At 42.8% G+C, this 24,431-nt stretch overlaps 2 protein-coding genes across 2 annotated transcripts in view; both read right to left on the reverse strand.

Moving 5' to 3' along the window:
- LOC142210139 (uncharacterized) overlaps positions 1 to 7,943 on the reverse strand; it is a 16,441-nt gene extending 8,498 nt beyond the window's left edge. Inside the window, exons 1-7 of the mRNA XM_075279166.1 lie at positions 7,818 to 7,943; positions 5,900 to 6,019; positions 4,077 to 4,223; positions 3,428 to 3,547; positions 1,423 to 1,569; positions 980 to 1,120; positions 607 to 714 (exon numbers count right to left, since the gene is read on the reverse strand). Of these exons, the coding sequence (XP_075135267.1) occupies positions 607 to 714; positions 980 to 1,120; positions 1,423 to 1,569; positions 3,428 to 3,547; positions 4,077 to 4,223; positions 5,900 to 6,019; positions 7,818 to 7,866 (832 nt within the window). The 5' untranslated portion in view covers positions 7,867 to 7,943. The remainder of the gene's footprint in view (positions 1 to 606; positions 715 to 979; positions 1,121 to 1,422; positions 1,570 to 3,427; positions 3,548 to 4,076; positions 4,224 to 5,899; positions 6,020 to 7,817) is intronic.
- An 8-nt stretch (positions 7,944 to 7,951) lies between these two features.
- Positions 7,952 to 19,856, reverse strand: LOC142210140 (phospholipase A2 inhibitor NAI-like). Its single transcript, XM_075279167.1, has 9 exons — positions 19,801 to 19,856; positions 17,388 to 17,504; positions 16,949 to 17,098; positions 16,728 to 16,871; positions 14,962 to 15,141; positions 11,850 to 11,881; positions 10,540 to 10,773; positions 8,014 to 8,074; positions 7,952 to 7,956 (listed from the first exon to the last, which is right to left on the reverse strand). The coding sequence occupies exons 1-9, from the start codon at positions 19,841 to 19,843 to the stop codon at positions 7,952 to 7,954; spliced, it is 966 nt and encodes a 321-aa protein (XP_075135268.1). The 5' UTR covers positions 19,844 to 19,856.
- Between the last annotated feature and the right edge of the window lie 4,575 nt (positions 19,857 to 24,431).

Genomic DNA, 24,431 nt, shown 5'->3' on the forward strand with positions numbered 1-24,431 from the left:
TATCTATCTATCTATCTATCTATCTCCTATCGATCTATCGATCTCCTATCTATCTATCTATCTATCTATCTATCTCCTATCTATCTATCTATCTATCTATCTATCTATCTATCTATCTCCTATCTATCTATCTATCTATCTATCTATCTATCTATCTATCTATCATCTATCTATCTATCTATCTATCTATCTATCTATCATCTATCTATCTATCTATCTATCTATCAATTATCTATCTATCTATCTATCTATCTATCTACAATCTATCTATCTATCTATCTATCTATCTATCTATCTATCTATCTCCTATCTATCTATCTATCTATCTATCTATCTATCTATCTATCTCCTATCTATCTATCTATCTATCTATCTATCTATCTACCTATCTATCATCTATCTATCTATCTATCTATCTATCTATCATCTATCTATCTATCTATCTATCTATCTATCTATCTATCTATCTCCTATCTATGTATGTATGTATCTATCTATCTCCTATCTATCTATCTATCTATCTATCTATCTATCTATCTATCTATCCATCCATCTCCTATCTATCCATCCATCTATCTATCTATCCTTACATTAAGGCACCATTACCTCCACAAGTGCAGTTCAAGTCATATGTGATGACACTTCCATTTATATTGTATGTTTGACTGCCGCAGATACTTTTTGAAGCACAACCTCGGACCGCTGATTTTCTGCCTGTATATAAAAAATAAGCATAAGCTGTGACTGTAATCATTCTTTTCCTACAGTGTAATATATATATATATATATATATATATATATATATATATATATATGTATATATTATTATACTATATATAGTGATATGGACCATGCCAGTATAATGTAGATATCTACCATATTATGAATTATTTTACTATTTCCCTATAGAATTTGCAATATTTTACTAAAAAAATTGAATAGATTTGTGTAAAGTAGATGAGAAAGAAGACTGATTTACCGTCTGTCATTGTAGTATACAGGACGCAGACATTGTTATCCCCAGTACACGGTAGAGTATTGCCAGTATAGCACCAGTCTGTATCAGACGCCTGGCAAGAAGGACAGATCACCCCGCTGGATTCGGAGCTGAAGGCTGGCGCTGCGATGGGGATGGAAATACAAAGTACAGGATAAAGAACTTACAACTATTCCTTATATATAGATAGAGAATTAAAGGGATTTTCCCACAAACCTAAATATACCTAAAGATGATTAAAAGCTAAACGTTCTTACAAATATAAGTTACTAAAAATTCTGTAGAGTGTTACAAATTTTCTAAGACTTGACCTCCATTTGTGGTTCTATCGATAGGGTAAAACTTCAAAACTTTGTACAAGTCCTTTAAGGATACGTGCTATGGCCGTGTGATCTCTATGACATGAAGGGCAGGTAGGTACTCACCTGTATTTATGGGGGACGTACAGTTGTCAGAATTACAACACGAGGAGAACTTCCAGATCCTTCCAGTAGGGGCACTAATGCTCCCATTGATGTTGCATCGGGTGCTCGGAGCACAGGAACGGATGAGCTCTGAGGATGTTGTACCATCTGTATATAGTATACAGGAGTTACTCATTGCTGCACGTATAGATCATGTATACAGTCACCTAAAACATGTACTTAAGGAATGCTCCAAAATGTCCTCCTTGGTATTGTGCAGCCCATATTGGCCACAGAAGGTGACTGTGGATCTAGGAGGATCCATAAGGTTTTACATTCAAGGGGTCACTTACTTTTTCTCCCTAAACTGTCGATGCTTAGTCAATAAATGCAATAAGAGACATGAATGAATAGAGCTATAAGTTTAGTACATACTGTACGGTATCATACATCCCAACTGTCCCGATTTCCGCAGGACATTAACGATTCCGGTGACGTGTCCCGCGGTCCCGGTTGGAGAGAGGTATGTCCCGATTTCAACTCAGAACTGCATCCAGAGGACGTAGATCTGAGTTGAACACATACGCGGCTAAAGCAAGGAGCTGCCACAGATCAGCTCCTTGCTTTGCCGCTGCGCGCCGCCTACTGGCTGTGTAGACGCGATGCAATGACGTCACATCGTGTCTACAACTGTGTGCGAGTGAGAGAGAGAGGCGCGCAGAGAGCGTCGGGGGAACGAGGAGAAGGTAAGTGTAATGTGTACACTGAGGTGGAACGTGAAACCGGGGGCAGATGAAGGAGAGGACGGCATGACACTGGGGGCAGAGATGGAGAGGACATGAATCTGGGGGCAGAGATGGAGAGGACATGGATCTGGGGGCAGAGATGGAGAGGGCATGAATCTGGGGGCAGAGATGGAGAGGACATGAATCTGGGGGCAGAGATGGAGAGGACATGAATCTGGGGGCAGAGATGGAAAGGACATGAATCTGGGGGCAGAGATGGGGGGACATGAATCTGGGGGCAGAGATGGGGGGGACATGAATCTGGGGGAAGAGATGGGGGGGACATGAATCTGGGGGCAGAGATGGAGGGACATGAATCTGGGGGCAGAGATGTGGAGACATGAATCTGGGGGCAGAGATGGAGAGGACATGAATCTGGGGGCAGAGATGGAGAGGACATGAATCTGGGGGCAGAGATGGAGAGGACATGAATCTGGGGGCAGAGATGGAGGGACATGAATCTGGGGGCAGAGATGGGGGGGACATGAATCTGGGGGCAGAGATGGAGGGACATGAATCTGGGGGCAGAGATGGAGGGGACATGAATCTGGGGGCAGAGATGGAGGGACATGAATCTGGGGGCAGAGATGGAGGGGACATGAATCTGGGGGCAGAGATGGAGGGGACATGAATCTGGGGGCAGAGATGGAGGGACATGAATCTGGGGGCAGAGATGGAGGGGACATGAATCTGGGGGCAGAGATGGAGGGGACATGAAACTGGGGCAGAGATGGAGGGGGGACATGAAACTGGGGGCAGATGAAGGGTGCATATGAAACTGGGGGAGAGATAGAGGGGGACATATAATTTATGGGTGACTGTAGGAGGATTATACTGTGTGGGGGCACATGAAAAATTAATGAGAATGGGCGGAGTCAACACAAAGTGGGTGGGGCTAAATTTGCCACGACGCGCTATGCGCGCCGCACATTTTGTCCCTCTTTCGGTTCTTCAAAAGTTGGGAGGTATGCAGTACAAGCATGGGAACCCGATACACTTAAAAAGCGGTCACCCCTGGAAACCCCCTGACCCTATAGACTATAATACGTTCCAATGGGTTTCTGCCCAATTTATGTCAGAATTTGGAATGCAGGTGCAGGGGTGAACTTACCCTTAGCCAAATTTTGTTGGAAACTTTCAACTAATAAGTGGTGTAAAGTTAGACCGGGCGTCTAATCGTGCGCCGGTACCTTGTAAAATCGGACACTTCTAGATACACATGGACTGTCTACAGAACTTACTGCTGTACGTGGTCTCTGTATAGGAGGACAGACATGTCTCGTCTTTCTTACACTTCACGCTCTCCCCGGTGCAGGTACTTGAGTTTGTCCCCCTGCACGTCGTGCACAACAGGAGATAACCTGCAAAATGTAAATGTCATGGTCAATCAGCTGAAGAACGCCAAGGATATTGACTCATTGTACAATATTACAAAGTAATGGTGGTGGGAGATGAACCTGACCCCAAGAGAAGACCCATTGGGGTGGGTTAAAGGGTCATCCCATCAGGACTACCCCATCCATATAATGTGCCAACACCAATATCGTAGAGGGTTGTGTGACAGGTAGTATAGATGGAGGAGGAGATGCTTATAGGGTTATAGGGTGGACTTGACAAACGGACTACTCAAATAGCGGACACCAAAGGACCTCATTGACTATAATAAGGGTCAGTCATGTGATCGTTCATTTTAAGTAAAAGTCTTGCTTGCAATTTAGACAGACGGACGGGGTGGAGAGAAACTGGATGAAAAAGTTGATTGTAGTCGTAGTCCTGGCTGCCATTTCTTTGGTTAGTCACGTCACATTTCTATCAGCTGTACTTGGAACGCAGAGGTACAAGGATGTGGCGCCATTAAATGGGCCTCTCTGTGTCCTGGCAGGTACTTACCTTTGACAATGGGGGATGTACAGTTGTCAGAATTACAACAGGAGGTGAACGCCCAGATCTTTCCATCAGGAAGCGTGGCGTTCCCTGTTACGTTGCACTGAGTGCTCGGAGCACAGGAGCGGATGAGTAATGAGGAGACTGTACCACCTGTATATAATATATAGGAGTCACTTACTATGGCACATATAGAACGGGTGAACAAAGAGTCACCATAATACATCATGGACAATGGACGTTCTGGGACTCATACAACACACACAAGAAAGAAGTCTTACTTTGAAGCTTTATTCCACACCTGCCTAAAACCTTTGCACATTAGTGCCAATGCAAACATACAGTACATACACCTATACACACATTCATAAATATACTGTATACAGCCATTGGTGTAACTTGAAGCTCTGGGCCCCTATGCAATTATACGGGGGCCACTGCTTACCATGGTTATCCATGTTCTATAGAAGGATTTGGGGCCCTTGAAGGTAACTTCTACTTCTGAACCCACTATAGATACGCCCCCCCATACAACCATATACACACATACACTCACCGGCCACTTTATTAGGTACACCATGCTAGTAACGGGTTGGACCCCCTTTTGCCTTCAGAACTGCCTCAATTCTTCGTGGCATAGATACAACAAGGTGCTGGAAGCATTCCTCAGAGATTTTGGTCCATATTGACATGATGGCATCACACAGTTGCCGCAGATTTGTCGGCTGCACATCCATGATGCGAATCTCCCGTTCCACCACATCCCAAAGATGCTCCTCTATTGGATTGAGATCTGGTGACTGTGGAGGCCATTGGAGTACAGTGAACTCATTGTCATGTTCAAGAAACCAGTCTGAGATGATTTCAGCTTTATGACATGGCATTGCATTATCCTGCTGAAAGTAGCCATCAGATGTTGGGTACATTGTGGTCATAAAGGGATGGACATGGTCAGCAACAATACTCAGGTAGGCTTTGGCGTTGCAACGATGCTCAATTGGTACCAAGGGGCCCAAAGAGTGCCAAGAAAATATTCCCCACACCATGACACCACCACCACCAGCCTGAACCGTTACCGATACAAGGCAGGATGGATCCATGCTTTCATGTTGTTGACGCCAAATTCTGACCCTACCATCCGAATGTCGCAGCAGAAATCGAGACTCATCAGACCAGGCAACGTTTTTCCAATCTTCAATTGTCCAATTTCGATGAGCTTGTGCAAATTGTAGCCTCAGTTTCCTGTTCTTAGCTGAAAGGAGTGGCACCCGGTGTGGTCTTCTGCTGCTGTAGCCCATCTGCCTCAAAGTTCGACGTACTGTGCGGCGTTCAGAGATGCTCTTCTGGCTACCTTGGTTGTAACGGGTGGCTATTTGAGTCACTGTTGCCTTTCTATCAGCTCGAACCAGTCTGGCCATTCTCCTCTGACCTCTGGCATCAACAACGCATTTCCGCCCACAGAACTGCCGCTCACTGGATGTTTTTTCTTTTTCGGACCATTCTCTGTAAACCCTAGAGATGGTTGTGCGTGAAAATCCCAGTAGATCAGCAGTTTCTGAAATACTCAGACCAGCCCTTCTGGCACCAACAACCATGCCACGTTCAAAGGCACTCAAATCACCTTTCTTCCCCATACTGATGCTCGGTTTGAACTGCAGGAGATTGTCTTGACCATGTCTACATGCCTAAATGCACTGAGTTACCGCCATGTGATTGGCTGATTAGAAATTAAGTGTTAACGAGCAGTTGGACAGGTGTACCTAATAAAGTGGCCGGTGAGTGTATATATATACACACAGTATGTACAGTATATACACACATGGACTTACTGCTGCTCACGGCCTCGGTATACGTGGACACACAGGTTTCATTCACCTTACACGTCACGCTATCCCCGGTGCAGGACACTGAATCTGTCGCTCGGCATTTTGTGCACATCAGGGAATAACCTGCAAAGATAAGAATATTATTCACCGATCTGCCGAATTACGAGGACAGGTTTTGTGGATGTCGGTTCATTATACAATATGGTTTTCTTATAGGATCGGAGGTTACTCACTTGCAGTTTTTGTTACCCTGGAGCCCTGCGCTGAGGTCGGGAAATGTAGGGGTACAATGTTGTGCCATATGATGTATTGTACTGGGAAGTACAGATGTGTCCACCCTTAAAGGGATGTTACTGGATAGTCTTTATTACTAATAAACACCCTGGGCCCTCGAAGGAGGGCAGCTGGGGAGGCCAGAAGTCTTATTCCTCAGTATCTCCTGCGGCCCCTCCAACTCTCGCTGATGTCACCGACCGCTCTCTACATTGACGACAGGTCCACGGAGGAAAGAGGATTCAGCATTTGTGGGGCACATGGAAAAATGATTGAGAATGGGTGGAGAAGTGGGTGGAGCTAAATTTGCCACTGTGTGCATGCCCTCTAGAACCGTTACAATTTCTCATGTGGCCCCATGGGAAAATTAATTGCCCACCCTTGCCCTAGATCAGGAGTCCTCAAACTGCGGCCCGCGGGCCACATGCAGCCCGCCAAGCACTTCTGTCTGGCCCTGCCGACAACGCATTTATAATGAAGCTCCTGGGGAGCTCGGGCCAGGCCATGGAGCGCACTTCACTTTACCTATTGGAGGGCACTGCTCCCGATGTCTGTGCGATTTGCTCTGCCTCCGGCCCACTATTTAAAAAGTTTGAGGACCCCTGCCCTAGATAAACCCTTTAACCTAACCTTAAAGTAACATCACAATATGTTAGTTGCAGGATGCAATACACAACACAAACACCGGATGGCGGCACATAGGCACATATAGCATATCATTTTGTGATACAATATCACAAAATATTAATGTATGAAAAATCTTTATCATCCTAACACACATATCTGGACAGCCAAGAGGAAAGGAGATGGAGGAAACATCTATTGGACCAGTAGGATGACGTTACCATTGAGAAAAAAGTGTGAGCATTAGATAAAGAATATGAACTGGAGACAAAGAAGAGCGCAGTGACCTGGGGCCGTGCAGGGCCAAGACAAGTGTGTACCAGGACTAAGAGAAAGAAAACGAGCCAGTACAGGCTATGCCCACCTAAGTCTGATGGAACATAACAAGGATGCAGCGAGGTGGGCAGTCCCAGGAGGCAGAGAGAACCCGAAGGCTGAAGGCCACTTTTGATCATATGACGCAGGGGTCTTGACATGGCCAGAACCCCCAAGTCCATCACCTGCAATAACCTGGGACAGATAAGCAGATTGACAGTCCTCTAATTAACAACCACTTTTTTACTTCCTCTGTTGGAAGTATAAAAAGACCCCCTTGAAATGGCAACCAGCTACGTAGTTTTGGATTCTTTGGAATCCAAAATTTTCCAATTTTCTATAACAAATTTAATTCACTCACTTTTATCACTTTCTAGGGTCACAGTGGACAAGTATCGGCAGGGAGTGACAGCATTGATACAAAGCAATGTCCACTCAGAAGGTCACCTGGTGTACAGAGACCCTGAATGTCCATCACACCAAATGGACACTTGTCTAGATCTGTTGGGGGCAAAGAGTCCAAGTCTCGAGAACGACCGTCCCAATGTTTTTTTTAGAATGTAGCAGATCTACTACATCTCTTTTGCCTGCCACAACTCATCACGATATTACAAAGTGTTATCTACAACAGTTATGACATTGCTTCTACGATATGGCCCCATGGAGTCACCCAGAGTCTCCTTGCCCCATGTCCATTATTCATACTTACTGATGGGTGTCAGGGCAGAGAGTAGACACAGGATCCAGGCTGAGAACATCACTAGTCACTTATCTGCAGAAGGTTTTCTGGGTCAGACATATACTGAAGATGTTTCCTACAAGTCCTGAATATTCAGCGAAGATCTACCCTGGAGGCCAAAAATAGACGTAGGTGTGACCCAAGAGCCAAACCTTTTCTCACATACCTTTCAGTGTTACACTAGAAGGAGAAGGAGTGTTGGGTTTCTCAGACGTAGATATGTTAAGCTTAAAACAAAGAGAACACAATCAGGCTTGTCACCGGTGCCCAAAAACTAGATTTGTGGTTGATAATACCTACGTTATTAGTTGGGCGCTTGTCAGTTGTTGGGTTCTACCGTCAAAAATCTGTGCTACATGCTAAGCATTGAATTGGATAAGGCTTACGTCAAGATAGACAAAGTTACAGCTGAAAAAAGTTAAAAAATCATATGTGACATGGGGAAGGGCGGTGGAGGAAGGGTGAGGTTGGAAGGGGTGGGATAAGGGAAACCTAGGTGGGGGTAGAAGAGGGAAGAGGGGACCGGAAATAGTTTCGGCCATTGGATAGGAAACGGAGATGGGGTAGAAGGGTGGGAAGAAGAGAACGAGTTTGTGAGAAACCGAGGGAAGAACAATCGTAAAACATAGAGGTTATTATGTTAGGGAGCATAAAGGAAAAAATGGGGGGTCTATGGGATCTCAACGGAAATGATAGAGCGAGGAGACTGGTCAATAATGTATGGAGTAGGCAGGTTCATGCTGATGGGAAATTAAATGTATGAGTCAAAGAGAATCTGTTGTCGTGTGAGGGTCTGCCTAATGGATGACCATGGTGTCCACGTTTTTAGGAAGGTCAATCTGGACATGTAGTTCCAGTGAACTAACTCCTCCATCCTACGATGGTCGTTCACTTTTTTAACCCATTGTGAGAAGCAGTAGAGGACGGTACTCTTCCAATGGGTTGACATTAGAAGTTTGGGTGCTGCTAATATTTGGGTCCTCTATTGGTTGAAAGTTTTCATAGGGGATCCATAGCAAAATGTGTTCGGGTAAAAAAGGGGACACCTATGGAGCAGATGGACTTAGTGGTTGACCTTGGACACTTTTTATATTATAGTTCCACCTAGATGACTGTGAAGATTTGTTCCTTCATGGTTTACGACTATGACAAGATGATCTGTCTGACTACAGTACGGTCAAGGAATGTGGAACTAGTTCTACTGTCAATTGATTTACATCACTGACATTGTAACCCCCCGGGGCCATGTACGGAAATGTTTTGACATCAATTCAGATAGAAGTTAAGTTTCACATTTCATGAAAACATTGAGTCTTCTATTTTCAGCTAAGTACACATGAATCAGAGATGAGTTTGTCAGGTCTTGTTTTTCTACTTGCAGTGAACTTTTCCAAAAATCGAAATTGGGGTAGTCACATTGAAGAAAAACACTTCCATTCTGTATTATATGATCGGCTGGGCAGCAAGGTTGCTTTAAGACAGCTGTAATTGTTAGGAGTTAAAGGAATTTTCCAGGCTAAAATGATTCATGATCCACCCTAAGGATATCAGTATCAGATCTGTGGTGGTCCAACACCAAAGACCCCCACTGATCAGCTGTTCCTAGCAGCTGATGCACAGAGAATGGAGCAGGAAGCAGACAGCTGTGCTCTCCATGTAGTGGCCAAAACAGGTTACGACAGCTCTTGAATAGGAGTTAAGCTGCAGTAACCTGACAAAAGCTGATCAGTAGGGGTGTCTGAAGTCGGACATCACAGATCTAATATTGATGACTGTAGAATATGATCATCAATCATTTTGGCCTGGAAATCTCCTTTTATAGTCAGTAAAGTGTTCACAGGCTAATAGAGTCCCCAGGAAGTGAAAAATATTATACTAGCCAGCAGTACCACAGAGCTGCCCCCATTATTAGATATATAATAAGATGACTCTACTGACCCTTCCCTTTAATAATATTGAAATGACCCTGTTGGCTCCCCTTGTGAAAATCTACATTCAGCCCAACATAAATCCAAAGACTGGGAAAAGTTGATACATAAGGTTCCTTCTTACCTCTTGGTCTTCTGGATGGCTACGTCCAGAGATGTGTGAGACAGCATTTCAATATAATACAATACTATTTTGTGACATTGTGTCACAAAGTGAAGTGCTACGTGTGTTTATATGTGTCCATAGCTTTTTTGTGAATTTCAGGGTTTTGTTAGCAGGTTGTAATATTCTATGGACTTAATTCCATGAAAATTTGGAGTATTTATCCAAATTTGAGCTAACGTAAGGGTGAACACATCTATAAACTACTCAGATCAGTATCCGACGCATTTGACAGTGGAGACCAATAAGCGGCCTCAAGAAGAGAAACAAGGGCGTCACTATTTGTGACATGCCCGGTTCTCTTCCTGAGGACACTATGGCACCTGACCGCTATGGCCTATCAGCGGCCTCAGCAGAAGGGATCCGGAACATCACAGTGAGAAATTTATCAACAACAAGACAGCCGACCGGACCGTCCTAGGAGGACACTGGACCATCGAGGACAGATCAGTATTTTTTTTTTCACCTCCCCCAGGCTAGCCTGGATCGCTTTTTAAAGTTTTTGCTATCTGGATGAATGTTAGATAAATGATATAGAAAAGTTATTCAATACATACAAAAATTATTCAATACATAAACCCTGATACTCTCCTTCCCTCACCTCTCCTGGATTCCCCTGTAAAGTCCAATGTTCTACCACAGTCATCCTTGGATCTCCTCGGGTCTCTTCAAGCTTCCTTGGTGGGATTGTTGACCATGGGGGACTGCTGAGACGTGTAGGGTGCCTCAACATCTTTACACTAGACGCCAATTTCCCCCAGTATCCTGAAGTTGGCGCTCCATGTGACCCTTGACGCTCAATCACAGACCATCTGTGACACCGAAAGACCAGGGCCTACAAGTAAAGGACAAATGCCGGTAAAGAAGACCAGATGACGAGGAGAAGTGAGTACCTCTCTTTTTATTTGTACTTTCTATGCATCTCCCCTGGTCCTCTATTTGTTATGCTCTGAGGTCTGAAAACACTCCAGGGTATAATAACAGTCCCTGGGTGGTAAATCCCAAAAATCACGGGATTAGCTAAACTCAATTTTTTTACAAAAAGTCACGTGGATACATTTCATTTTGATACTTTAATGTCTACCAAACAGGACGGTTCAGAACACAGTCCTTTACTTGCATAGGACAAAATCAATGGCGACCTAGTGGTCGGCTGTAGCCAAAGTTCTTGCAATATGGGAAATATAGGAAAGAATCTTAATGGTAGTCACAGAATTTCTGGTCTGGGCTGGTTATGTTTTGTACAAAAGGAGAAATAACTGCAACCTGTAAAGATAAAATGTGCCGTTTTATGGTGGAGATATTCTACATCACCGAGCAGATCATTCACTAAAAGCTTCAGATTAGTCAAGGAAAAACTTCAAACCAATAGACATATTGGAAGAAGAAGAAGACCAGCAGAGGTGGTGACAATATCTTGACATTTGGAGATATAAGGTTTATTGTAGAACTATCTGGAAAGATCTGACAATGTCGTGAACATTACTCTTAGCTTCTAGAAGAGCCATCTCAGCAGTAGAAGACACATAATGACTGGAGTCAGGACGACCTCGTGGACACTGAGGTTCTTACCAAGACAGCCCAAGAAAGGTTGGAGCCATGATGACCCCAGGTCTAGCTTCCTTAAAGCATAAATGGCAACATGTAACCTGAATATCCATTCATTTCATAGCAACTTTGTACTGTTATTAAAAAAGAGGTTTCCTTGCAAAAAATATTGCAATTATTTGTTAGTATTGGCACCCCTGTGTTCAAAATGTATAGGTTTGTGCATATCATTCTAGTGATGCTCTGTTAGGCATGGATGCCCAGTAGGATACAGTACAGCTTCTGCTGTATCCTCAGTGAAAATAACAAAGATATCATATAGGCTGGACACAGGCTATGCTCAATATGGACATCAGCGCTTACAACAATAAGAGGTAGACATTCTGCTACAGACTCTGCAGAATACAGAGAAGCCATTAAATAAGCACTTACATAAGGAACTGAAATAAGTTTGATTGTCCAGGATGGAACAGTACAGAGTCTGTATTGGTGTGTCTACCGCTTTCTCTTATCAATGCTGCTTCCAGGCTGAGATGAATGGGACAGTCTTTGTCCAATAACTAAATGGCATCTCCAAGCTTCATTATCTGAGGATACAGCAGAAGCTGTACTGTATTCTAGTGGAAATACAAAACTAACAGAGCCTCACTAGAATGACATGTACAGTGCTATACATTCTGACCACCAGTGGATTCTATTACCATGAGCTAATCTTCAGTAGTTGATACCTTTTTAATGGCTAACTCATAATGATGACAAATTACGACATTTCGGAACGCTTCGGCTCCTTTCTCAAGTAAATTTAAAACATTTCTGAAGGAGCAGATTTATATACAAAGAGGGCACATAGGGAAAGAATTCCAGGAGGAAGGGGGGGGGGGTGTTAGTAATTGGTAGAGACAATGTAAACACTTACAGGTCCTTATCAGTTCACAGGTTCCTGTAAAGTGACATAAAACCATGTGACAAATTCAATCCACACTCCAGTGTTTGAAGCAGGGTCATGAATTTACACTCATGAATGCGTCGTTCTCTCTTTGATCTGAAATTCCCTCCTAAAATCAAAACTTTCATGTGATCGGTGATATTATGATCCTCATTGCAGAAATGTTTTGATACGGGAAGGTCCATTCTTTGTTCTTTAATTGTATGGTGATGTGAGTTCATCCGCATTCTAAGCTGCTGTCCGGTCTCTCCAACATACAGATTATCAGTGGAACATTTTGCTGATTTTGCTGATAGAGCCCCTTTAACCAAAGTAATAAAGTAATTTGAATAATTGTCTAATTGGCAATTGTGTTCATGAGACAACCCCTTTAATGTGGTTTATCTTGCCACATTTAAGTGACCCTCCTTATCTTGATGAAACCACAGTTTCAATCATAGGGGATCAGAACTGTGATACAATATACTACATCATTACGATATTGCAGTATATTGTGGGGTTCCTGCACTTCTATTAGATGACCAGGAGGCCGCCTCAGGTTCCGATCAAAAAACCGGGTAGCCGCGACTGAAAGCTTGAGGTGAATACGGCCTCAAGACCCTGACCAAAATACTCTGTTATCAATGCTGCTGTCCAGGCTGGACTTCCTCCCTGAGATGAATGGGACAGTCGATGTCCAATAACTAAATGGCATCTCCATACTATACCCTTTTTGATGGTCTATACACCACAAAGAAAAGCTGTTTACCAGCTCTATATGAATTTGGAAATGCAGTGAATTGCTGCAATTTTTCAGGCCCCCCAAAATGCAAGGTTTTTATCAGCTATATGAACTTGGAAATGCAGTGAATTGCTGCAATTTTTCAGCCCCCCCAAAATGCAAGGTTTTCATCAGCTATATGAACTTGGAAATGCAGTGAATTGCTGAAATTTTTCAATTAACAGCAAAATGCAAGGTTTTTATCAGGTATATAAACTTGGAAATGCAGTGGATTGCTGCTATTTTTCAGGCCCCCCAAAAATTCAAGGTTTTTATCAGGTATATGAACTTGGAAATGCAGTGGATTGCTGCATTTTTTCAGGCCCCCCAAAAATTCAAGGCTTTTTCCAGCGATATGAACTAGTCACTGATGTGTATTCCAGCTATTCTGTGTGCGGACAGCCAAAAATGAAAGCTGTTTCTCCGCTATATATGAACTTGTATCTGTTCTGTATCCCTGTTTTCCACCATCCAGGGAAAGCTGGACTGATGTCCCTACAGTGTATAGCTCTGAGAAGAGCTGTTGGTGTTCTTCTTTAGTTCTTCCCTGCCTATCTGAAGCTAATCACTATCTAGCCCTCAGCAGATGTCTTTCTCTCCCTACCTCTGACCGCTAAAATGGCGAATAGGGTGGCAGCCGTTCTTATGAATGGGAGGTCACATGTTTTCGGCAGCCAATGGGTTTTTTCAATTTTTTTCACTGCCTCCGTTGTCGTAGTTCCTGTCCCACCTCCTCTACACAGTTATTGGTGCAAAAAACGTGCCAGGGAAGGTGGGAGGGGACACAAATTTTTACTGCGAATGCGGCCTTGTATTCGATTGTGAACGGCGTTCGCTCATCTCTAGTAGCTAACAATACAAGAGACAGTTTTAATAAAAATACAAAGTTTAATACCATATAAACATACGGGATCTCCATAAACTTTACTAGACAAACCATATCACACACATAAAACAAGACTTTTAAGATACAAATAGCAAAGTTCAAAATCACACATAATGCGTTGACAACACTGTGGCACAGACTGCTAGCTCAGTTTTTCTAAACACTTTCCAATGGCTTTTGTTGTTTTCTGTGATCTATCTCACTGCAGCAAGTTATCCTATTACAGAAAGTCAAGATGACTCTGCTGCCATTGTTAAATGAAAATGTTCATTTTATAAACCCAGGAGGGGCCACACAGTCGCATCAGAGCTCCTAATGTGCCCTTTATCTGGATGCTTTCCACTTTCCAAGTTTCATACGTTGACAGAAAGCAAAGAATCCAGTTAAGCACAGGTGGAGCAAAGTTTAACTTGACACTTAACGTATCACATCGCAGCAAGTTATCAAGTTAAAGAGGACCTTTCTCTACCTCCAAGTACTCCAACTCTTTGTATCCTTTATTAGGCACTACTCTTCCAATTCTGGCATAATAGAAGTTTTTTCTCTAGCCCCCACAATTCCAGAGCAATCAATGCTGTTAGTTTAATCACAGTTATGTTCTCTGCTGTCAGATGGGCGGTCCCTGTCCTTCCGTTCTGGTCTAAGACCACCCACTTGGCAGTATGATTGTGCTGAAATTAACAGAAATGATTGTTCAGGAAGGGTGAGGGCTAGAGTAGAAATTCCAACTATGTCACAATGTAGGTAAAGATCTTCTTCACTTTAAACTTTTCTACATCTGTACAAAGGTCCTGAATTCCCGAGATGACTTACATTACATGTATTACAAGCATAAATATATTAACAATTTTACAAATTTTGACAATAGTTTAAAAAATATAACGTAGGTGTAAAGCAGAAAAAGTGAACAGAAGCGCGGCACTGTATTGGAACCCGGCGGCTGCGCTCGTACAGATATAGTTGTAGGCTGCCGTCAGCTGACTGGTCTTGAACAATTGTTGTTTGACGTCACAGACACTTCGGGTGGCACAGCCTCGAAACGCCAATGCGGATGTTTCATACGCTGTAAAAAGAAAATATTCGTTACAATGAAGGCGAAAGAACATTCCATAGACGCTGGTAATCCCTTAAAGGGTCGGAATATTTTTGTAACCGTTTTTGTAAAACAAAAATAAAGCAACTTTTCCAAAGTCGTTGGCCAATTGCCCCTCACCATTGGTGTATACAGCTCCTCTACAGACCTACGTGTCTCCCACACAACAGGCTACAAACATCTTCCCCATCATGCTTCTTCGTAAGGCTAGGTGCCCACGTGAGTTGTGTCTCCGCTCAGGGTTTCCGTCCCACATTCCACTTTAAAAATGGGCGAAATTGGGCGGTAAATCGACAGACCCCATTATATAGTCATTATAGTCGCCAAGTGGACCCCATGAATGGAAACCCGAACACAGGTGTGAACCTAGCGTGAGCTACAAAGTGAACCTTAGCAATAAGTCAGAGACAGATGAAAATAGAAAGAATCTAGGCTCAGACTACGCTGAGCTTGTTTGTATTCTGCTGCCATGGAGACACATTGTTCTGCCTATGAGCTGAAGCCCCAGTTTGCAAGAGAATTTTAACCACTTCCGGACCGCCCATAGACTATATACGTCCGGGAAGTGGTTGCCTAGTTCTGACAGGACGTACCGGTACATCCAGTCAGAACACAGTAGCTGCACAGAGATCGTGCAGCTGCTGAAGCTGGGAGCCGGCTGTAACTTTAGCCGGAGCTCCCAGAGAGATGGCAGGGAAGATTTATTACCTCCCCTGCCATCTCGATCACTGTGTATACAGATTTCAATGAGTGCTGTATACACAGCTATGGACGCTGCCATGATTCAGCTGCCCTCTGACCCGGCGGTCACGTGATCCGCCGGGAGCAGAGTCTTGCAAGAGCTGCTGGGTCCTACAGGACCCCAGATCAGCTCAGTAAGCTGTGTATACAGTGTGCAGGAGGCTGGATTCCTCCTGCAACTGAGGCTAAATGTACCAGTCGCAGTTATAGGGGAAATCAGCCTCCAGTACAGAAAAAAAAAGGGATCAAATGTCCCCAAAGGTCTCTTATCACCTTATGGGGACACAATCTGAAAAAAAAAAAATAATAAAAAAATATATATATATATATATATATATATATATATATTAGCGTATTTTTTTTTATTAATATTATTATTTTATTTACATTTTTTTAAAAAAACGTTTTTAATATATATATATTGGACCACAAATTGGCCTGGTACTGAAGTGGTTAAAATGATTAGATAAGTCATAACAAAATTGTTTCCAAAATATAATTTTCATTTTTCGTAATATTGACAACAACCTCTGTTTCTTGAATAGTCTTTGCTATTTCAAAGTCAAAAATCAGAATAAAAAAAAATTGCAAAGACCGTTCTCCAAAAACATTTTTCCAACTTACCATATACAAAAAGACACATTTTGGTGTGTCTATACGTTTTTAAGCAAGTAAGAACCTTAAGGGGCGTGTGTTAAGCCAGGACGACCCTATTAAAATAGATCTGTCAGTAAGGCCCCACCCATGAGGAGCAATTATATTACTGACACAGAAGCCTCCCTCACTGGAATATCGATGATAATTCTATGACTTACCTGTCGTGGTTGTGTCTAGGCGGATACACATGTTCTCATTTCCATAACACTGCTTGGTATTCTGGGTGTTACACTGGTCACTGTTGATAGACTGGCACTGCCGGCACACCACTCCATTGGGCACAGTGTTATTAGTAGTGGCCACTTCAAATAAAACCAAAGATATAACATTTTATTTGTTGTCAGACCAAGATCATGTACCCACCATTATCCCGACTTACATAGTGGCGCACTGGGCGTACACCGATCCTGTACCGTACAGCAGGTGGCAGCCATATTTAATGTACCATCTGGAAAACTACTGCTTCCTGTCATGTTGCAATGATTCACGGGGGCACAAGATCTGAAGAAGTTTTTTGCAGTGGATCCATCTAAAAAAAAAAATATCGAACTCAGTTTTATTGCCAAAATATAATGTCAGTCGAATCATGTGAATCTTTGTCTATCAGTTATGGCATCCTCTTTGCAGCAAGTCATAGAGCGAGAGGTCATGGTGTAGGTGCAGTGAATGTGCTGACATCTAGTGGTCAGAATGAAAATTATTCATGGTTATCAGAAAAATTGTGTACAATTTTACTAGGAATTTTTTACTAGGATTTTTTTTTCCTTTGGTAATTCCAAGGGTTAAATTTTCATGAAGTTACTTAAGATTACACTTACTTATGGTAATTTCCATGTAGAGAGACAAGCACTGGTAGTTCTCAGGACAGACCACACTACCACCGACGCAGGTTGCTTCATTCCCATTATGGCAAGATATGCAAGACAAGGAGTCACCTATGGAGAGAACGAGGAGACAACATGAGAATACAGGGTCAAAGAGGCCCGCCATTGTACTAGAGGATCTTCTGGAAGTGGCTCATCTACTGAAAAGATGTGTCATTTTATTACATTGTGTTATTTTTCGGATAGCTTTGTTTCTTAGCTCTAAAATCCAGGAAAGATATTTGGTAGAACCAAATTTTTTTGAAAATACGGGGCAATCGTTCAACACACAGGTCACCCATGATTCCCAGAAATGCACAGTCTCTGCTTCCTTCTTTTGTGAATTTCCTTTATCTTTGGCTCATTCTATTCAGTTTTAGTTCATTCTTTGCCCTTGTCTGGACTTTATGGAGTGAAATACTAGAGCGGACCTGAAAATCAGCTTCTTGGAGTCAATGTTGGATCCTGGGAAGGTGAAGAAACCAGTAGACCATCAGTAGGCCACTAGTATACAACCAGTAGACCACCAGTAGGCCACTAGTAGACCACCAGTAGGCCACTAGTAGACAACCAGTAGACCACCAGTAGGCCGCTAGTAGACCACCAGTAGGCCACTAGTAGACAACTAGTAGGCCACCAGTAGGCCACTAGTAGACAACCAGTAGACCACTAGTAGACCAGCAGTAGGCCACCAGTAGACCACCAGTAGGCCACTAGTAGACAACCAGTATGCCACTAGTAGACCACCAGAAGGCCACCAGTAAACCACCAGTAGACCACCAAGTTTTGACCTGCACTATAGGTCCACCAAGGGTATAAACAGAATCCCTTTAACTACCTGTACCCCAAATATCGTCTCCACTACTTTAGACCATCACAGAAGGGGGCAGAAGTCCCTTTATTACCCCAGACCACTAAGAAAACCAATATCACCTCCACTATAATATTTTTCCTTATTTTTAATTGTCTCACATGTTCAATGTGTATTAAGGAGGTAATACATTTAAAGAGATATCCACCTTTGTATCCTGACTGCCACGATGGCTGCTGTTTACATGCCAGGAGCCATGTTGCTCACTTGCTGTTCCATATGTAGCAGTGGGTATAGATACTGCCGCCTTCTCCTGTAAAGTCTATAGGGCCCAGTGCAGTTCCTAAGGCCACTGCTACACTATGTACAGCGATTGTGGCTCCTGAGATGCCATGCCATCCCCGAATAGCTAATCTTGGGGAAGATAAGCCATCAATATTACAGAGGTGGACAACCCCATTAACATGTTAAGGCTGGATTCACGCCTGCGCTCGGTTTCCGTTGGGGGATTCCGTCATCCATTCTGTTTCTTATCCCTCCACATTTTTTGGTGGAAACCCAGTGAACCCCATTATAGTCTGTTGGGTCTGTAGGTTTACTTGGTTTTTAATCGGACTGAGTTTCCATTTTTCGGGTTCCCAAGTGGAAACCCAAGCGGAGGTGTAAACCTAGGGTTTATTGAAGGACTCTTTACTACTTCTTGGCTGGTTCTTTATGTATTGAATATTAGATATCAGATTCCATCTCTGGGTCATGTGATCAGAATCTGCACCCAGAACTCTACGTTCTATGATAATACCTATATCATAGGGGTGGTCGTTACATCATTGGAATAGTAAAGCCAGCCCCATATACTCCTAATACTGTTGTGCAGGTGTTGGTTCTGGTCCGGGGACCTGGTATCAGAACCCACCTGGAAGTTCAACAGAGACCCCGGGCATTCAGTAAATACCACTTTCCAGAACACCCCTTTAAGTTAGATGAACATGCATGTTGTAGGGTCCGAGGGAAAAGCCTTAACATTGCAACATAAAAACAACCAGATATTAAGCAGGATTTGTGGATCCAAGTCTCAGAATGATAATGACCCAAATCTTGGCAGGTTATCATTGGATGAGAAAATAAAAAGTGGTCTGAATAAGGACTAAACTATCGTAGCGCCAAGTTGTGACTAATGACTCCATTGCTATGTCACATCTCCAAGCCAATTCCATTACTGTCAGCCAAAACCTATTCTGTTTCCTAATTTTAAGCTGGGTGACGTGTGGCACTACCCAACTTTTCCAACGTCACCGTTATGCCTACACCTTAGCATCCAATTCTTTTCTTCAAATATATTCCTATCTATACCTCTGATCTTTATGGCAAAGAGAAGGAAGACTAAATCATCAGATACGAAGATACAATTGCAGGGGAACCAGCGTCACCATCTGGAGACCAAAATCTATGAGACTTTAACAAACGCCACTAAAAATGAATAAATCCCAAATCTGCCCATAACAGCCCCCTGGTTTATAACACATTGGATTCTCACGAACATGTAAATGTACGACTTACCATAAGTTACGAGAGAGAAGAGAGACAAGATGAGCAAAAACATCTTGAGAACTGGGGACGGCCGACTGCAGGCTGCTAGTTTGTCATATCCTCGGGATTGATAAGGGGCAGTTTAGGCGTGGAGGAGCCGGAAGACCCTGACGGTGACATCAGTCATGACTAACAACACACGAAATGTTTCCCAGGGGTGCCGCCGCAAAGAGGACAGTTCTCACCTGTAACATCTCAGCTATGTACTATACAAAGGACCCAGACGTCAGTCTACGGAGGGTGTGTTTGTCTTCAGGCCAAAAAAACAAGATGTGGAGATAAAGTAGAAGGTCTCAGGTCTTCGGAGATCCAATATCATATGTGCGATTCTAGAACCAAATTCTGTCTCTAAGTAACGAGATGAAAATGATCAGATGGTGGATCACCAAACCCCAACTCTCAATAGCCCCTTAGATTAAAATGACAAAATCCCTCCCCAAAAATGTCACTTTCTTATGCACTTTTTAACCCTTAAACCTCAAACCAGTAATAGTTTACCCCTCTCTGCATTCCCTATAGCTTTGGATTGTGTAGTTACATATGACAAACTTAATATTATTAGTATTTTTTTGTTGGGGATATAGGGAAAAAAAACTGATTTTCCTATTATTTTGTAAGATTTTTATATGGCATACACAGTGCGGTATACATAATATGCTAATGTTATATTATAGTTCCTACAATAATGACCACACTAGAGATGAGCGAACCGTGAAATGTTCGATATTCGATATTCATTTTGAGTAGCCCCTCAATATTCGACTACTCGAATCGAATATCGAACCATATTATAGTCTATGGGGGGAAAATGCTCGTTTCAGGGGTAGGCAACGTTCGATCAAATTACACTTACCAAGTCCACGAGTGAGGGTCGGGCTGGATCCTCCGAGAAGTCTTCTCCGCGCAGCGTCCCCAGCTCTGAATTCACTCTGCCAGGCATCGGGCCTGGGCAGAGTCGATTGCACATGCCTGCACTACAAGAAAATGGTCGCTTACAGTCAAAGCAGTCATTTTCTTGCAGCACGGGCGTGCACAGTCGGCTCTGCCCAGGCCCGATGCCTGGCAGAGTGAATTCAGAGCCAGAAGATGCCGCGGGGAAGACTTCTAAATGTAGGAGAAGAACCAGCGTTGATTGGCCGACTGTATAGCATTCGGCCAATCAATGCTGGTTCTGCATCGAACTTTTCCATTCGAATAGTGAGTGGTACTCGATCGAGTACGAGTATTTCGAATACCTACTCGATCGAATACCTACTTGATCCAATACTACTCGCTCATCTCTAACCATCGCGCATTTATAGAATGTTTTGTTAGTATTTTATTACTTTTGCACTTTTTTTTCCATAGAAAATAACTTTAATATTTTTGTGGGTTTCCAAAGTCCAAGACCCTTAATATTTTTGTTTCCCTTGGACGTGGCTAGGTGACGACGTGTTTTTGCAGGATGTCTTTTATTTTTTATCAGTATAATGAAGGGGTACATGTGTTTTTTGTTTTTTTTTGTATCTTTCTTTTATCACTTCTTGTTTTTGAGAGGTGAGATGATCTGAAAACATAAATTCCGGCATCTGCGTGTTCAGGTTAATGGTGAATATCAGGTAGAATAAATAACATACTCATTTTATGGGCCAGTACAGACGTGGGTGGGTGGTTTTTTTTTTTCATTAACAAGGGAAAAATTGGGTATTTTTATGGGGTTTTTTTTGTGCTGTGATCGGCATTGACGGCATCTAAGTGGTTAAAGGGCAAGTATGCTTCTGACTGGTAATGAGGGATGATATCCTGAGTCCACGGTACCCCTCCCCCGGAGATATCTGTAGTAAAAAAGGGATAGGAGAATATGGAATCCTTCTTCCCTCCATGAACAATGGCTGAAGTGAGAGCTGTAAGTGTAGGCTGTAGCACTTCAACCAGTGATAACTCTGGTTCTAGAGATGGAGCCGTTTTAGTAGCTCCTGTGTCCGCAGTTTCTTCTGTCATCTCCTGCTCAGACTTGGGGACCCCTGAATGGAAACCTATACAAATAAAAAAGTAGTTACCTAGGAAAACAAGGGGACTCCATAGACTATAATGGGGTCTGTGTGGTTTCTGTGTGCTTGCAGAATTTTCTCTCTCCGCATTTTTCATGGGAAAAACCAAATGGAAACCACACGGACCCCATTATACCCCCGTATTTTCCCAGGTAACCGCTTTTCTATTCATATAGGTTTCCATTCAGGGGGTCCCCAAGTGGGCCCCCCAAATGGAGTACCGAACGCAGATGTCAGCCTCTGACTTTCGGCGCATATGAAATCCCACACCTGTACAGTACGCTCGGCCATTTCGGGTCACAGCCAAGCATACTGCGCTTGTGCAGCGTGGGTCATTTGTGGCTCCAAACAAGATGGCGTACTGAGCATGCTCAGTATGCTCCACCACAACCTGAAGTGGCCGAGCGTACTGCGCATGTGTCAGAGGTACTCAATTGGTGGGTTGGTCAAAGAACTTCTCCCCATAATTTGATGGTTTCCTCTATCATTATAGTTTCCTCTCAGACCCCAAAATGTAAGGGACATGGTTAAAATGAAAGAATACAGGTCAGTGGGTGGGTCTTAGATCTGGTTCACTTCTGTGTTCCGGGAAATTACCCTATCCGCGTGACATATGCAGAGACTCAATGAAGGGAATGAAGAAAAGAGAAATGCAAATCCCATCAATACAGTCCTATGAAAAAGTTTGGGCACCCCTATTAATCTTAATCATTTTTTGTTCTAAATATTTTGGTGTTTGCAACAGCCATTTCAGTTTGATATATCTAATAACTGATGGACACAGTAATATTTCAGGACTGAAATGAGGTTTATTGTACTAACAGAAAATGTGCAATATGCATTAAACCAAAATTTGACCGGTGCAAAAGTATGGGCACCCTTATCATTTTATTGATTTGAATACTCCTAACTACTTTTTACTGACTTACTGAAGCACAAAATTGGTTTTGTAACCTCAGTGAGCTTTGAACTTCATAGCCAGATGTATCCAATCATAAGAAAAGGTATTTAAGGTGGCCAATTGCAAGTTGATCTCCTATTTGAATCTCCTCTGAAGAGTGGCATCATGGGCTACTCAAAACAACTCTCAAATGATCTGAAAACAAAGATTGTTCAACATAGTTGTTCAGGGGAAGGATACAAAAAGTTGTCTCAGAGATTTAACCTGTCAGTTTCCACTGTGAGGAACATAGTAAGGAAATGGAAGACCACAGGGACAGTTCTTGTTAAGCCCAGAAGTGGCAGGCCAAGAAAAATATCAGAAAGGCAGAGAAGAAGAATGGTGAGAACAGTCAAGGACAATCCACAGACCACCTCCAAAGAGCTGCAGCATCATCTTGCTGCAGATGGTGTCACTGTGCATCGGTCAGCAATACAGCGCACTTTGCACAAATAGAAGCTGTATGGGAGAGTGATGAGAAAGAAGCCGTTTCTGCACGTACGCCACAAATAGAGTTGCCTGAGGTATGAAAAAGCACATTTGGACAAGGCAGCTTCATTTTGGAAACAAAAATTGAGTTGTTTGGATATAAAAAAAGGCGTTATGCATGGCGTCCAAAAAGAAACAGCATTCCAAGAAAAACACTTGCTACCCACTGTAAAATTTGGTGGAGGTTCCATCATGCTTTGGGGCTGTGTGGCCAATGCCGGCATCGGGAATCTTGTTAAAGTTGAGAGTCGCATGGATTCCACTCAGTATCAGCAGATTCTTGAGAATAATGTTCAAGAATCAGTGACGAAGTTGAAGTTACGCCGGGGATGGATATTTCAGCAAGACAATGATCCAAAACACCGCTCCAAATCCTCAGGCATTCATGCAGAGGAACAATTACAATGTTCTGGAATGGCCATCCCAGTCCCCAGACCTGAATATCATTGAACATCTGTGGGATGATTTGAAGCGGGCTGTCCATGCTCGGCGACCATCTAACTTAACTGAACTTGAATTGTTTGTCCAAAATACCTTTATCCAGGATCCAGGAACTGATTAAAAGCTACAGGAAGCGACTAGAGGCTGTTATCTTTGCAAAAGGAGGATCTACTAAATATTAATGTCACTTTTCTGTTGAGGTGCCCATACTTTTGCACCGGTCAAATTTTGGTTTAATGCATATTGCACATTTTCTGTTAGTACAATAAACCTCATTTCAATCCTGAAATATTACTGTGTCCATCAGTTATTAGATATATCAAACTGAAATGGCTGTTATAAACACCAAAATATTTAGAACTAAAAATGATTAAGATTAATAGGGGTGCCCAAACTTTTTCATAGGACTGTATTTGGTGTTAATGTTAGCAAATGAGAAGATCACCAGAGCAAGATTTCTGCAAAAATTGAACAAGCCTGGAGGGAATTCTCTAAGCCATGAAGCTAATTGTGTTGTATACTCAGATAGCTCTGCTCTCATCGATACCACCTGGAATTAGAAGTATCCATCAATCCAGCCCATCGTCAACTCACAGATTTATTGTCTCAAAAATAAATACTGTACAGCAATATATTACATTTGCACAAGCCCTTTGGAAATAATACAGGAAGGAAGGGGTTAATTACTCAAAAAAAAAAAA

Source organism: Leptodactylus fuscus, chromosome 6 (genome assembly GCF_031893055.1).
Source record: "Leptodactylus fuscus isolate aLepFus1 chromosome 6, aLepFus1.hap2, whole genome shotgun sequence".
Lineage (NCBI taxonomy): Eukaryota > Metazoa > Chordata > Amphibia > Anura > Leptodactylidae > Leptodactylus > Leptodactylus fuscus.

Bases quoted from the DNA above. Each gene is read 5' to 3' on its own strand.
- LOC142210140 (XM_075279167.1), bottom strand. From the start codon at position 19,843: ATGTTTTTGCTCATCTTGTCTCTCTTCTCTCTCGTAACTTATG. The intron at 15,142-16,727 runs GTAAGTCATAGA...TTCTTTTTACAG, and splicing joins CCTAGACACAACCACGACAG to CGTATGAAACATCCGCATTG. The intron at 8,075-10,539 runs GTGAGGGAAGGA...CTTTGTTTTAAG, and splicing joins TACAGGGGAATCCAGGAGAG to CTTAACATATCTACGTCTGA.